Here is a 12,770-nt window from a genome sequence, read left to right on the forward strand (position 1 = left end):
ACGAACGGAGGGAGGGAACTGCAGTAGTTGTGGCCGGCAGTGATGAAGTCATGGGTCAGGATCCGGGATTAAGGCTCTCAGATAGCATAGTGTTGAGCACGATATGAACACGTAGACAGGATTTCTGCAGAGGGGGCTTGCTGCAATGAGAATGAGATTAAGCAACATTCCAGGGATGGGAAGAGAGAGAATCTTATAGAAAAACTCAGAGATATTCCTGGGTTGGTTGGTTGTGAGTAGGGTGACCAGATGTCCTGATTTTATAGGGACAGTCCTGATTTTTGGGTCTTTTTCTTGTATAGGCTCCTATTACCCCTCACCCCGTCCCGATTTTTCACATTTGCTGTCTGGTCACCCTATTTGTGAGCTAAATCTATCATTTTGAACACACCCTCCGTTGTTTTAAGACCCTGCTTTTTGTATTTTTTCCCCTCAAGCATATATGCTTGTCTGCTTTCACTGCACTGTGGCGTCTCACATTTATACATCTCAGTGATGTGAGCCATGCATTTTGTGTAAATGAAAGAGAACCGGTGGCATGGGGCTTCTATAGCTAGAGCAGATGTTTAAAATACTAACCGGAGAACCTACTGACTGGTCATGTGTCTCCTTTGCTGATTCAGACACACAGCATTTTAATGTTTGCAAAAACTGTCTTCAGATAATCGCCTTCCCCAGTACCTGACTTGTGAGGGGACCGCTCTGTGTTTCTGAGCTTACAGCCAGTTCCCAGGGAGATGACTATCAGGAAGATAGAGAATCCTTCAAAGGGAAATGGGAACATAAAATAAATGACAGCAAGTGAAAGGTTAAGACAGTTCAGCTTGGCGTGGCTTCCTGGTTTGGATCGGCGCTGCTTCCGGAAGGGGCACAGAACCACCACACTGACGTCAGGAGCGTTGTGCAACAGGAGGGCTCTTTGGTGGCTGATGAGCCCCCAAGTGGTTGCTGTGCTTGTCAGGATTAATAAGATAGTTTGTGGAGAGCAAACGCAGGGATGTCAGAAGCGAGCAGAGCCGCTGTCAAACAAACTCCTGCGCCGCGGGGCTCAGCATACGAGTCCTTAGGAAACCTTTAGACGTTTACTGTGCGCCTGATCCAGCCACCCTTACTCGGGGCGGGTGCTGCCTTACCTAAACGAGCATCCCCCTTGCTGGTGTCACTATGACAAATTCAGGCCTCCCTCATGCCTTTTGCGTGTGCTGGAGTGGGTGGGGGAGTTGCATAGCACCGCTCACCCTGCAGGAAGGCGTGTGTCGTGGTTACACACTGGTCATTGCTGGAGATTAGAGACCTACAGACAAAGGGATTTTCCTTGGGCTGCATCATGTTCAGAGCTTCCCTGTAAGTTTGCAGGATACTTTTAAGCGTGACCGTAGAGCCGAGAGGACTGGAATCCATGGGAGTTAAAGTTGGGACCATCATCTCAAAGGCTCAGCCCTGTCTGCTGTGAACAGCGCCTTCGCCTGCAGGAATGCTGAAATGCAGGCAAGGTGCGGGAGGTAATATCTTTTATTGGACCAACCTCTGCTGGCGAGAGAGAGACAAGCTTTCGGGCTCACACTGAGCTCTTCTTCAGGCCTGGGAAACTCACTCAGAATGTCACAGCTGAATATCGTGAGACCAACCCAGCACGGACGTTACACTGTGCTTCTGTGGGCTGGGCATGCGCAGACTGCACTGCAAACACTGACTTTAGGGTGCTCTCTTTCCTCTGGCTGCTTTTTGTTTTTGTTTTATTGGTTTTGGTTTTTTGCCTAAAATCTGCATTCACCCAACAAAGGCTGCCGTAGAGGAGAGACACCAGGTTGTGGCTTTCAAAGGGGCGTAGGGAATTGGGTACCTAACGCATTTACTGCTCGAAGTGGAACTGTACAAAGGTAAATAACTGTGTACCATACACTACCTGCAGTTAACCTCCGCCCCCCCCCCAGTGAAGTATGGACACCCACATGTGCACTCGCAGTCAGATCGCCATAGCACCGTTCATCTCTGCACAGCTGCCCCTGCAACCCAAGCTGTAGCCTGTAATTTGTCCTTTAAACACTGGGACTACTTTTCTTTACACTGAGGCCACTCGACAGCTTTTTGGCAATGTAATGGGGCCTTCAAGTGGATATAATTGAACACTGGCGCGGTGTAACCAGCCTCCATGTAAACGCAAGCGAATCCCACGGACTTGGGTGAAATGGTGCTTAGGCTGAAGGCGGTGTAGTACTGTACCATACTCCTCTTCCATTGACAGGACACTTCCCCTCATTGGGATGGGAAGTAAAGAAGTGGCGAAAGGCATGGAGCTTATGAGACGGCTGCTGGCAGCATTGTTAACTGGCTGTGTCCAAATGGCAAATTACATAGCTGCTCCTACTGGTGTTCTTTTGAACAAGCCACTTCATGCTTGTCAAGCTAGGGCCATGGAATAACAGTGTGGTAGTTTGTAGCAGGACTTGAAAAAATTCCCTGTCACATATTAGCTCAATGACAAAATAGAACTAAGGTAGTTGAAAAATATCTGTATTGCCACTTATCCCTAGAGACCTGCCCCTTTTGCCGCTGTCTGTGAAATAAAGTAAAATTATGTTATTTCAAATGAACTTCTAGGTTGTTTTCTCAAGTTGTGGTTGCTTTAGACTGATTTGGCTTTTTTACTTCCCATTGCAGTGGGCAATAATGCGTTTTGTTGTTTTTATTCTACATTTGCAACCTAGATTTTATACTTGGGAGTCACAATAAACACTATCTGATCAGTCCTAGCTAGGGGTTAGGTTCTCTGCAACTCAGATTTGTTAATTTTCCAATCAAGTTGCAACGCCCATCTTTCTTCTTGGGCATTAGGGTGGTAGTAGGTCATAGGGAGAGGACGTTATAGGTTTGTTGGTAGGTGAGTAGCTCTGGTCTGTGTGGGCATTCTCTCTCATGGTGACCTTCAGATTCTGGATTGTGTACTTTAAATTCTACAGAACATATCTGCAGCTGGGGATAAATTATAAATCTAAATAAATACATTGATCTTTGTGTCTATGAATCTTGGAGCAGCTTTGAGAAGAGGAAAATCGTAGGGAAGCCAATCCATAACTCATTCAGCTGATGTCTAGGTGCAGAATATGCTAGAATGCTATAGAGCAGGCATGGTTTTAATAGCTGCTTTTATCTATTTTAGAATTACGTGAAGATGATGAACAGCTGGTAGCTGAAATTTCAGAGACATATGTACCCCAGAAGCACTCCGAGGATGAAGTGCAATCGCCTCTTGGAGTTCTTCAAGCCGACAAGAATTCTAAAGCAGAAACTGACTGCAAACTTGATGAAGATTCATCAGTGACACAAGTTGCACCAGAAACGGAGCCGCCTTTGGATATTTCTTCCGCACTCACAAAAGAAACCGATTCTCCATCTTCAGTAGTGTCGGCTCCAGACCAGACTTTACCATCCAATGTACCCACAGCTACCCAAGAGTGGGTGATGTCAGAAGAAGACATGGTGGTCACTCTTGAAGGGTTGGCTGATGCTGAGCCAAAGGCTGAAACCTTTGCCCTGGAGTCAGTGCCAAGCAAGAGCAAGCTCAAGAAAGTGAAACCATCTTCTCTTAGGAAGAAAACAGCTGGAGAGACCCCAGAAACGAAAGCAGCCACGGAGGGCATCCCTGTCCCCAAAGCATCTTACCAGTTCAATCCGGCTGAGTCTGATGAGAAAATAAACCCCTTTGTGATGGGAGGTTCCAAAATACAGAACTCTCCTTCTGCAGCTCAGCAAACCTTCATGGCTTCAAACAGCGACACCAATGATTCCGGGGTGGAGTTGGCTGAGGAGTCCCGGAGCCATGCTCTGAAGCTGGAATTTGATTTTACGGATGGGGTGGAGAATGGAGAGGTCAAGAAAGCCTTGCCAAAGAAAATTGGCAGGAAACCTGCCAGCAAACTAACTCCTAAACGACAAAGAGAAGCTGCTAATAAACCTATGAGTGCTGATGGCCTGGAAAAGGCTCCAGCAGAGGTGCCTCTCCCCAAAGTCTTGTACCCGGTGGATCCCAGTCAGTGGGACGACCCTAACTTCAACCCTTTTGGCAGCAGCTCGAACTTGCAGAACTCCCCACCCCTCCCAAAGGCTTCCTATCATTTTGACCCCAACAACTTTGACACAGTGGATCCTTTTAAACCCACCAAGAGCTTAGCCAGCACAGCTGCTGACTCCTGCCCCACAGCTGATAACAATCTCAATGAAATTCTGGAGTCTCAGACCCTGGAGGTTCAGGGCGAGGAGCTGACGATAGGCAAAGCCTCTCCGAAGAAGGCCAAGTCGCGCTTGATAACGTGAGTGATGCCGCGTGCTGGGTTGGCTGCTCTCTGGGGGTCAGGCAGCCGGAGGTTTGCTTTGTGGGATGGCAGCCTGCTTGTTTGTTTCCCAGATGCCTTGGGAGTAATTGCAGCAATACTCCTGTTTCCTGCCCCGTTGTTCTCACCCAAGCTAGTCTTGCTGGTGAATGAGCTGCAAGACAGACAACTATGGCAGGCAGCCAGATTCTGCAGTGTCACTATATTTTGTTCCTGCCCTGCTGTATTTGCACATAGGTCGCTGTATCTTTTTTTTTTTTTTTTTCTCATCCAGTGGTTCTTCATGAATTGACAGGATGAGCAAGCCAAATACACTCAGCAATGCGTGTGTTAGTCATAAGAGCCAAGTAGCCTAGTGTCTCTTAGTGGGACCTGGTTGTAAGAAATCACCTGAGATCCTGGTGTGTTAGAGAGAACAGGTGGTTGAGATTCCAGTGTATGAAGTTTAAAATCCCCTGCTGTTAAATGGTTTATTCAAAACAAATCCTTAATGTGAGGGTTGGGCAGGAGGGGGCTTTCCAACTGCTGGTGCACCGCGGCTCTGTGGTTCTTCCACTCAACACAAATGGATGTCTCTTTCATCACATATTGCTGAAACGGTTTTCAGGTCGTCCTGGAACTTCCTCTTTCATAGCTAATGAAGAGAAGTACGGTTAAACAGTCAGGCTATTTGTTCTGTCGGCTGTATCACATCTGCCCAGACGGCATGCAGTTTGCCTTCCCCTGCAGGACTATTTTGGTACACGTACATGTGGGATTCTTTAAATACATATTTAGTTCTTAAAGCATGCTATTTAAAATGGTCATGTAAGTACTGAGGTTTCACAGTGCCAACTGGGAATGCAGGCTGAATTGTATCCACTCTCTGGGAGTGCATATGTCACTGTAAGCCTTTCACCCGTTGTATCTCAGGTTTCTTCCGAGCAGGGACTGTGCCTTATTGATGTCTCCAGGTGACTTGAGTCCCAGAGTTTGAAGTTGCAACATACAAAACACCAGAAACAAAATGTCACAATACAGTTTAATCTTTTGATATAACCCCAATATGTAGTTTGTGAACAGGTAGGAAGGCAGAAAGGATTGTTATTTCGCACTAAAGATTGTTATTTCACACTAGAGAGTCATTTCGCACTAAATATTTGGGCCTTTTTCTTGTAATTATTAACTGACATTCACCTGGCCAAAGGGGCAGGTGGAACCAGCAGAAAAAGGAGAGGCAGGAAACAGGTTAAATGGGGAAGTTTGGGAAGCGCACAGTTTGTGCTTGAATTGACATTAAAAATGAAACAAGCCACCATTCTGCTCACAGGTTGTATAGGTGAAATTTTAATGAGGGGGGAAACCTGGAGGATGGATTTTAACTGAGAGAGAATGGAGAAAACCTGGCAAACCTGAATGAACTGGTCTCTCTGACATCTTTCAGAAATATCTTGCAAGGAATCTATATGGATCTGTTTAAACCCCAGCGCTCCTCTGTGTTTGACTCTGAAGTGGTTAAGAATTAGCAGACAATGGAATATCACTTAAAGTTTCAGGTTCCATCTCTTCTTTATTTAGGAGCAGAGTAAGCTGTTCCAGGCCCCTGGGCCCCTGGGGTTTTGGATTTTTGCATGAATGTTCATTTCTTCTCCAATAATAATAAACACTGAATTGGACTGTCTCCTATCTGCATGCTCCTCCCCAAGAAAGAGAACTGTGCAACTCGTTACATTTATTCAAATGAGAGATAATATCCAGGTCGTTTCACATGCTTTTTTTTTTCTCCATCTGTCTGTCTCTCTTTCCTGTCTATTATTTGATGCATCAGGACTACTGAACAAGTGAAATTTCTCTGTTTTCTGTTGTAAGTACTCTCTTCTGTTTTCTTTATTTGTTTCTAGTGTTTATTAGCATTCTCCAACCCCTCTTCTCTCCATGGCATGCAGGCTCCTTCCTACCTTTTGAGTTCCGTTGTCTGACTCGTGTTCACCTCTCTCAGACCTTATTTCATCAGACAGCTTAGCCTTGTGATGGACTGTGTGCAAATAAATGAGAAAGGGAGACGGCGGTGGTACTGTAGGTGTGTGTCTGTGCTTGCTCCCATGGCATGTCAACTTCCAGTGTGTTTTGATGACATAGAAGTGTATGAAATCAATGTGTTGGTTAGGCCAGAGGTTCTCAATCTTTCCAGACAACTGTACCCCTTTCAGGAGGCTGATTTTGCGTACCCCAAGGCTCACCTCACTTAAAAACAAAATCGTACATAAAAAACAAGTGTCACAGTGCACTATTACTGCAATGTTGCTTATTTTCTCATTTATACCATGTAATTATAAAATAGATCAATTGGAATATAAATATTGTACTTATGTTTCAGCGTATAGTATATAGAGCAGTATAAACAAGTCATTGTCTGTATGAAATTTTAATTTGTACTGACTTTTCTAGTGCTTTTTATGTAGCCTGTTGTAAAACTAAGGAAATATCTAGATGAGTTGATGTACCCCCCCGAGGTATGCGTACCCCTGGTTGAGAACCACTGGGTTAGGGGGATCTTCTGGACCCATACGTTGTTTTTGTCCTTCAGGTGATTCTCTCCCCTGGGGGGATGTCTCCCCACCTGACTAGCCTTTGTAAAGTAGTGAGGCAGGCAGCGTATACTGAAGGAATGGCTCCAAGAGCAGGAGACTAAATAGGATGATGGACAGAACGTCTTGAAATAGCTTCACAGAGGCTTTGCCGAGCCCAGGGACTCAAAAACCACAGAATCATAGAATCTCAGGGTTGGAAGGGACCTCAGGAGGTATCTAGTCCAACCCCCTGCTCAAAGCAGGACCAATCCCCAACTAAATCATCCCAGCCAGGGCTTTGTCAAGCCTAAGTTTCTTTTTCATAACTTCCTGTGGGAATGTCTTTAGGGCTTGGGGAGGGTTTACCTGGCTCAGTACAGATCTCCTGCACAATAAAATAAACCACAATCTAGTGCAAAGAATAGCAATCTTCAACAAGGGAAGTATTAGCATTATGTATTTACTACTACTGGCCCTATCCAGTGATTGGCAAGGCAGGGTGGAGACCGAATGCTCTCAGTGCACAGATTAATGTTAGTTACTTGTACTGCAGTACCACCTAGAGCCCAGACACGATCAGGGCTCTGTTGTGCTAGCTGCTGCACAGACACATTGTAAGAGACAGTCCCCGCCTCTGAGATTTTACCATCTAAATAGACGGGACAGACAAAGGGTAACAGGAGAAACAGAAAACACAAGTAACTGAAAGTCGTACAGCAGGTCGGTGGCAGAGCCAGGGATAAGGCCCAGGTTTCCTGCCTGCCAGGCCAGTGCCCTGTCTCGTTATCTTAGGGTTCGGTTAGAACATCAGGCAGCCTGTTCAGGAGCCGGCCGTGATGAATGACACCCCGCACTGTTAGAGAAACGTGCCCCGAAGAGTCTGAGCTAGGTAGCTGGCATTTGGGCCCAGGCTTGCTGCGAGAGGGGAGAGAATCCTGCCTTTGATGGTCTCAAACATTGACGGCACAAAACCATTCTGCTGGTTAATTCTGCTTAGTGACTGGTCAGGGGCAGCTGTCTGCACTCCTTGTTTTCATCTCTCACCTTGGGGCGACACCTTTTTGATTGTCTACTTATTTGAACTGAGCCCCTAAAGCCTGCTTAGAGCAGCCAGTTAGACTGAAACATGCTGGGGTATTGTCCCTCACCTGGCTAAGCCTCATCTGGACCCATCACAAAACTTTACAATAGTAAACCAGCGTGCGCCACCCAGCATGCATCAGCCCCCTACAGTAACACACCCGTGCGCTCAGCCTGCATGTGTGATCAGCCTGACCATAACAAACTAGCCACGTACGCCACAGCACTTTGCATGAGAACCCCGGCCACAATGGACCAGTGAAATATTGCATGTTCTTGTAGGAAAGTATTTCCCCCCAGCTGTGTTTTCCCCGGTGTTGTTGCTGTGGAAGTTCTGCACTTTCCCCTGTGCTTTCCTGTAGTAAGGAGGAGAGCAGCAGAGATCGTCTGACACCAGGTTCTAGGGACCTTTTACTCTCCTGGAACAGGTGGACTCATCTTACTTGTGACTGTCTAACGCCGCCCACTCACTGTGGAGAGCAGCAGAGGCGATAGGATTCATGTAGGTTATGCTGGTAGATTTAGGGAAATTCAGAACTACCTGGAACGGGAGACTTACCAGTAGTTTATTTACATTATGTTACCCCATTTGTGCCTTTATTGTCTGCGTAGTTCTCAGCTGGGGATGCCAGCAGAGAAAGGGTCAGTTACAGTATGTACAATACTGAACAATATTCAGCAAAACTGAATGCAAATGTTGGCATTTGCCTTCAGACTGAAAATTGACCAGCCTTTCTGTACTATTGGTGTTTTATTTTTTAATCAGGACTAGGGATCTTCCTATTGTACATATTTTTAGGAATCCATTTACCAGGCATTTTCCTGAGCTGAATACAACCTTCTTTGCTTTAGTTTGAGTCCTAAGTACTGGCACCCAATACGCTGTAGAAAGAGGGTATTTCATGGCCTGCATTCCCTAGTTTGTGTAGTCCCATATCCCTGTTGACTCTGGTAGCCTCAGGGTTTGCTGATTGAAAGCCCTGGAGGTTACTGAAGCAGGTCATTTTATATTCATGCTCCAGGATTAGAACAATAGCAGAAGAGCACAAATGTGTCTAGCAGAGAGAAGCAAAACTCAGCTGGCTAGTGGGATGTGCGTAATAGCAACCTATGGCTGAGAGCAGCTTAGCCTGGTTCTTCTCCTTCCCTCGAGCTTGTGGATAGCGTACCAGGGGATAGGGTACTCTGATCAGACTGGCTACCAGATGGTATGAGAACCCTCTCCCCAGCGAGTCGCATGGTGGCCCTCTTCTGTACCTAAGGAGAGCGCTATCTGCCAAGCCCCATTGGACCTGAGATTCAACTGTGTTAGAACCTTATGAAGAAAAGTGAAGTTGAGTGGGGTTTTGAGGCAGACACAGATGTGAATGTTAGCCTCCAAATCAGGTTCCCTCATGGGCCAGCATATGATGGATTTCATTGTGCTCTGTTGGGGCACTAGTGATCCCTGCATGGAGCGTGTGCATGATGGAAAATGGGCAGAGGCACGAAAACAGAACAGGGCGATTTGAGAGTGAACTGAGGGGAGGAGAAGGGGATTATTATGGAGTAGGGCCTCAATGCAAATCTTTTCATACTTCACCATTGCAAAATTGCTGGTAAGGAGTATTGAGAAAACAGGAGGCAATGAGCCTTCCTATAAATGTCTGTAATGGACCCTCACCAGATCTGTCTTCAGGAGCGGTGCCAGGGTTTTTGCCGCCCTAGGCAGCAGTGCTCCTCCTCAGAGCGGCGGGGGTCCTTCTGCTCCGCGTCTTCGGGGCGCTTCGGCAGCGGGTCCCAGAGCGAGTGAAGGACCCGCCACCGAAGCGCCCCGAAGACGCAGAGCGGAAGGACCCCCACCACCGAATTGCCACCGGGGACGGCAAAATGCCGCCCCTCAAATCCTGCTGCCCTAGGCGACCACCTAGGGTCACCTAGTGGAAGCACCGGCCCTGTCTGTCTTAAGCTCAGCAAATGTTTGTCCTCTGGGGAACCAAAAACCAAGGTCTGGAACAGTAGGTTGCTAACTGAGGCAGTGAGGTGATGGTGAAACTTTGCTCCCTGCCAAGATGGTGAAACGTGACTTCCTGTGCTGTGTGAGAGAGATGAATGCACTTGTGCATGTTATCCTGCTGCAAGGCAGGTGTCTCCATTTCCTCTTGTGCCCCAGAGACTCCTGCCTCCACATCCCTTGGTGCATGCTCCGGGTCCATGGGACACGGCCAGTCTGTTTTGCCAAATGCCAGAATGAGGATAGTGCCTCTCAGCCCTGCATGCTTGACTGCGCAGTTCAGAGAGCCTGTGTTATTTTCTGCTGGATCCGGCCCTTGGAGCTCGGTGCTGTCTGCTAGATCTGTTTAACACATTGGTTGAAATGAATCGACACGGAGTCCAAGGAAAAACAGACCCTTAACCCAAGCAAAGCTCAATACAGGGCCTAAAGCAAGGATGCAACCTGGTGGGAAAGTGAAGCCACACTTGCTGATTGTGGCTATGAGTGTAGATTGGGCAGAATGCTGCTACCCAGCTCCTCAATGGGCTGACAACTGGGAACATGTACCAAGCTACCATACCGCACCCCCGTGCTATGGTCTCTGCACTGGTTCCTGGTCTGCTTCCAGAGTTAATTCAAGGCCTGGGCCATCAGTTTGTTAGGCCCCAGATACGCCTATAACCACATCTCCATCCAGGACTTACTATGGACAGTGCAGCTTGCAAAACCCAGGACTAAATGCCTGAGAGCTGGAGATGGAGCATTCTCATTTGAGGGGATCCATGTCTGGAATGAGCCACAAGAATCGCTCAGCGTCACCCCGAGCTTAGCCTTCTTTAGGGCATGCTGCAGCACGCTCCTCTTTGAGATGTCGTTTTCACCGTCACTGGATAGATCATTAAAATACAAAGGAATGAAATGAGTCTGCCCTTCAAACCAAGCAGAGTGCACTACGACCAGGGAAGGGAGAAGAGCAGAAGACCCCATAAAGTCTGTCCGGGCCTGGCTGTGCAGATCTGACTTGCTAGGAAAGGCACGGTTACTATGGAGATGAGCGCTCTGCGGAGCCGCAAGGTAGATAGAACAGAGTAACACACGGCTTCAGGAGACATGCACTGGTGCTTGTGGAAGGCCAACATGCATGTTAAACCCCTGGATAATATCTCCAGATAAAGCTTTAGAGATTCAGGGCAATGACCTAGTAAGAGAAACCTTTCTTACCGAGCTTATTGTTGGTTGTAATCCTCTCCATCAGCAGGCAAGAGCTGACTGGAGATGCTTCCTCTGGGCTTTACCTTTGCAGAGGAATAAATATTCTGAAGAAAACAACGTTGGTTGGTTGGTTTGGGTTGTTTTTTTGTTTTGTTTTAAGAACTTGCTTTGCCATAATATTTTCCTAATGAGTGCTTGGGCCTGTCCCATCAGCAGAGTGCAGTGCTACGCTGGGGCTGCCCTTCATTTGCTTCAGCCTCTCTTTGCACATGCTTCTCCTTCCACCTGTCCTCCCAGTGAGAACAGCAAAGCTGGGTCTGAATCTGTCTTTTTCTTGTTGCAGGAGTGGCTGCAAGGTGAAGAAATATGAGATGCAATCCCTGGTCCTGGATGTTTGCACTCAGGTACATTTAAGCAAATGGCACTTACCTGTGTTCTTCAGAGGCCAGCAGGTGCTTGTGTGTGGGAAGTGAGCATGTCGAGAAGGAGGAGGACTTGCAATCCTGATTCGGGGCTGTCTTTCCTGATACTGTTCTGATGTAGTGGGGACATAATCATGAGAAGAGCTTGGAGGGTTTAGCTTTAAACTGATATTTACCTGTAACAACCCAGAACCAGCCAGCAGATGTCCCGGAAAACACTAGTTTGCACTACATCCCCCTTCTCCAATGAAAATCTCCCTCTACATCGCCAAATCCTGGGTTCTGGGAGGAGATGAACAACATGAGGAGGAGCTGGAAGAATCCATGATGGAGATGTTTTATGTGCAACTATCCGATAATCCTTCCCCTCCCTGCCCTGCTAAGTTTTTCGGCCAATAAATGAACCCATGGTCTCTACATTTCTTTGTCTTTCATAGGAGGGAACCAGGGCAATGCCTTGAAAGTGTCTATAACAGGGTTTAAAAGAGAACTGAATAAATTCATGAAGGTTAAGTCCATTAATAGCTATTAGCCAGGATGGGTAAGGAAAGGTGTCCCTAGCCTCTGATTGTCAAAGGATGGAGATGGATGGCAGGAGAGAGAGCACCTGATCATTACTTATTAGGTTCACTCCCTCTGGGGCACCTGGCATTGGCCACTGTCGGTAGACAGGATATTGGGCTGGATGGACCTTTGGTCTGACCCAGTACGGCCGTTCTTATGTTCTTATGCCCCCTGTCCATTTCTGGGGCAGTGGTGAGATGCCAAGTTTTGTGATCACACAGCTTAATGGATTTTGTCCATTCCTTTCTGCCATGTGTTTCTGTCTTCCAAAACCTTCCTGAGATGCCGTAGAAGCGGCTTGCCCACTTGATGAGTTTTCTTTTGTTTTCCATTAGCTGTTCTGATGACGCATTAGCCTGATCCCTATGGATTAGTTTAGCCCTGCTGAATTGCCTGCCTTGATCCCACAGGATGAAGGAGCATTGATCTCAAAAATCCCAGATGTTGCAAACTGTGATGGCCACGCTACTGATGAAGAGAAGCTGGCGTCTACATCCTCCAGTCAGAAACCATCCGGGCCAGAGGTGAAAGGTGAGCCAGAAGACGACCTGGAGTACTTTGAATGTTCCAATGTTCCCGTGTCTACCATAAATCATGCGTTTTCATCCTCAGAAGCAGGTATGGAAGCATATCTCTA

General features: G+C 47.1%; 1 protein-coding gene across 1 annotated transcript in view; it reads left to right on the top strand.

Moving 5' to 3' along the window:
* Positions 1-12,770, top strand: part of TACC1 (transforming acidic coiled-coil containing protein 1) — a 43,687-nt gene that overhangs the window by 11,757 nt on the left and 19,160 nt on the right. Inside the window, exons 3-6 of the mRNA XM_029912766.1 lie at positions 3,161-4,310; positions 6,139-6,174; positions 11,491-11,551; positions 12,544-12,751. Of these exons, the coding sequence (XP_029768626.1) occupies positions 3,161-4,310; positions 6,139-6,174; positions 11,491-11,551; positions 12,544-12,751 (1,455 nt within the window). The remainder of the gene's footprint in view (positions 1-3,160; positions 4,311-6,138; positions 6,175-11,490; positions 11,552-12,543; positions 12,752-12,770) is intronic.

This window comes from Terrapene carolina, unplaced genomic scaffold, assembly GCF_002925995.2.
Source record: "Terrapene carolina triunguis isolate 2854851 unplaced genomic scaffold, T_m_triunguis-2.0 Scaffold53, whole genome shotgun sequence".
Taxonomy (NCBI): Eukaryota; Metazoa; Chordata; order Testudines; family Emydidae; genus Terrapene; species Terrapene triunguis.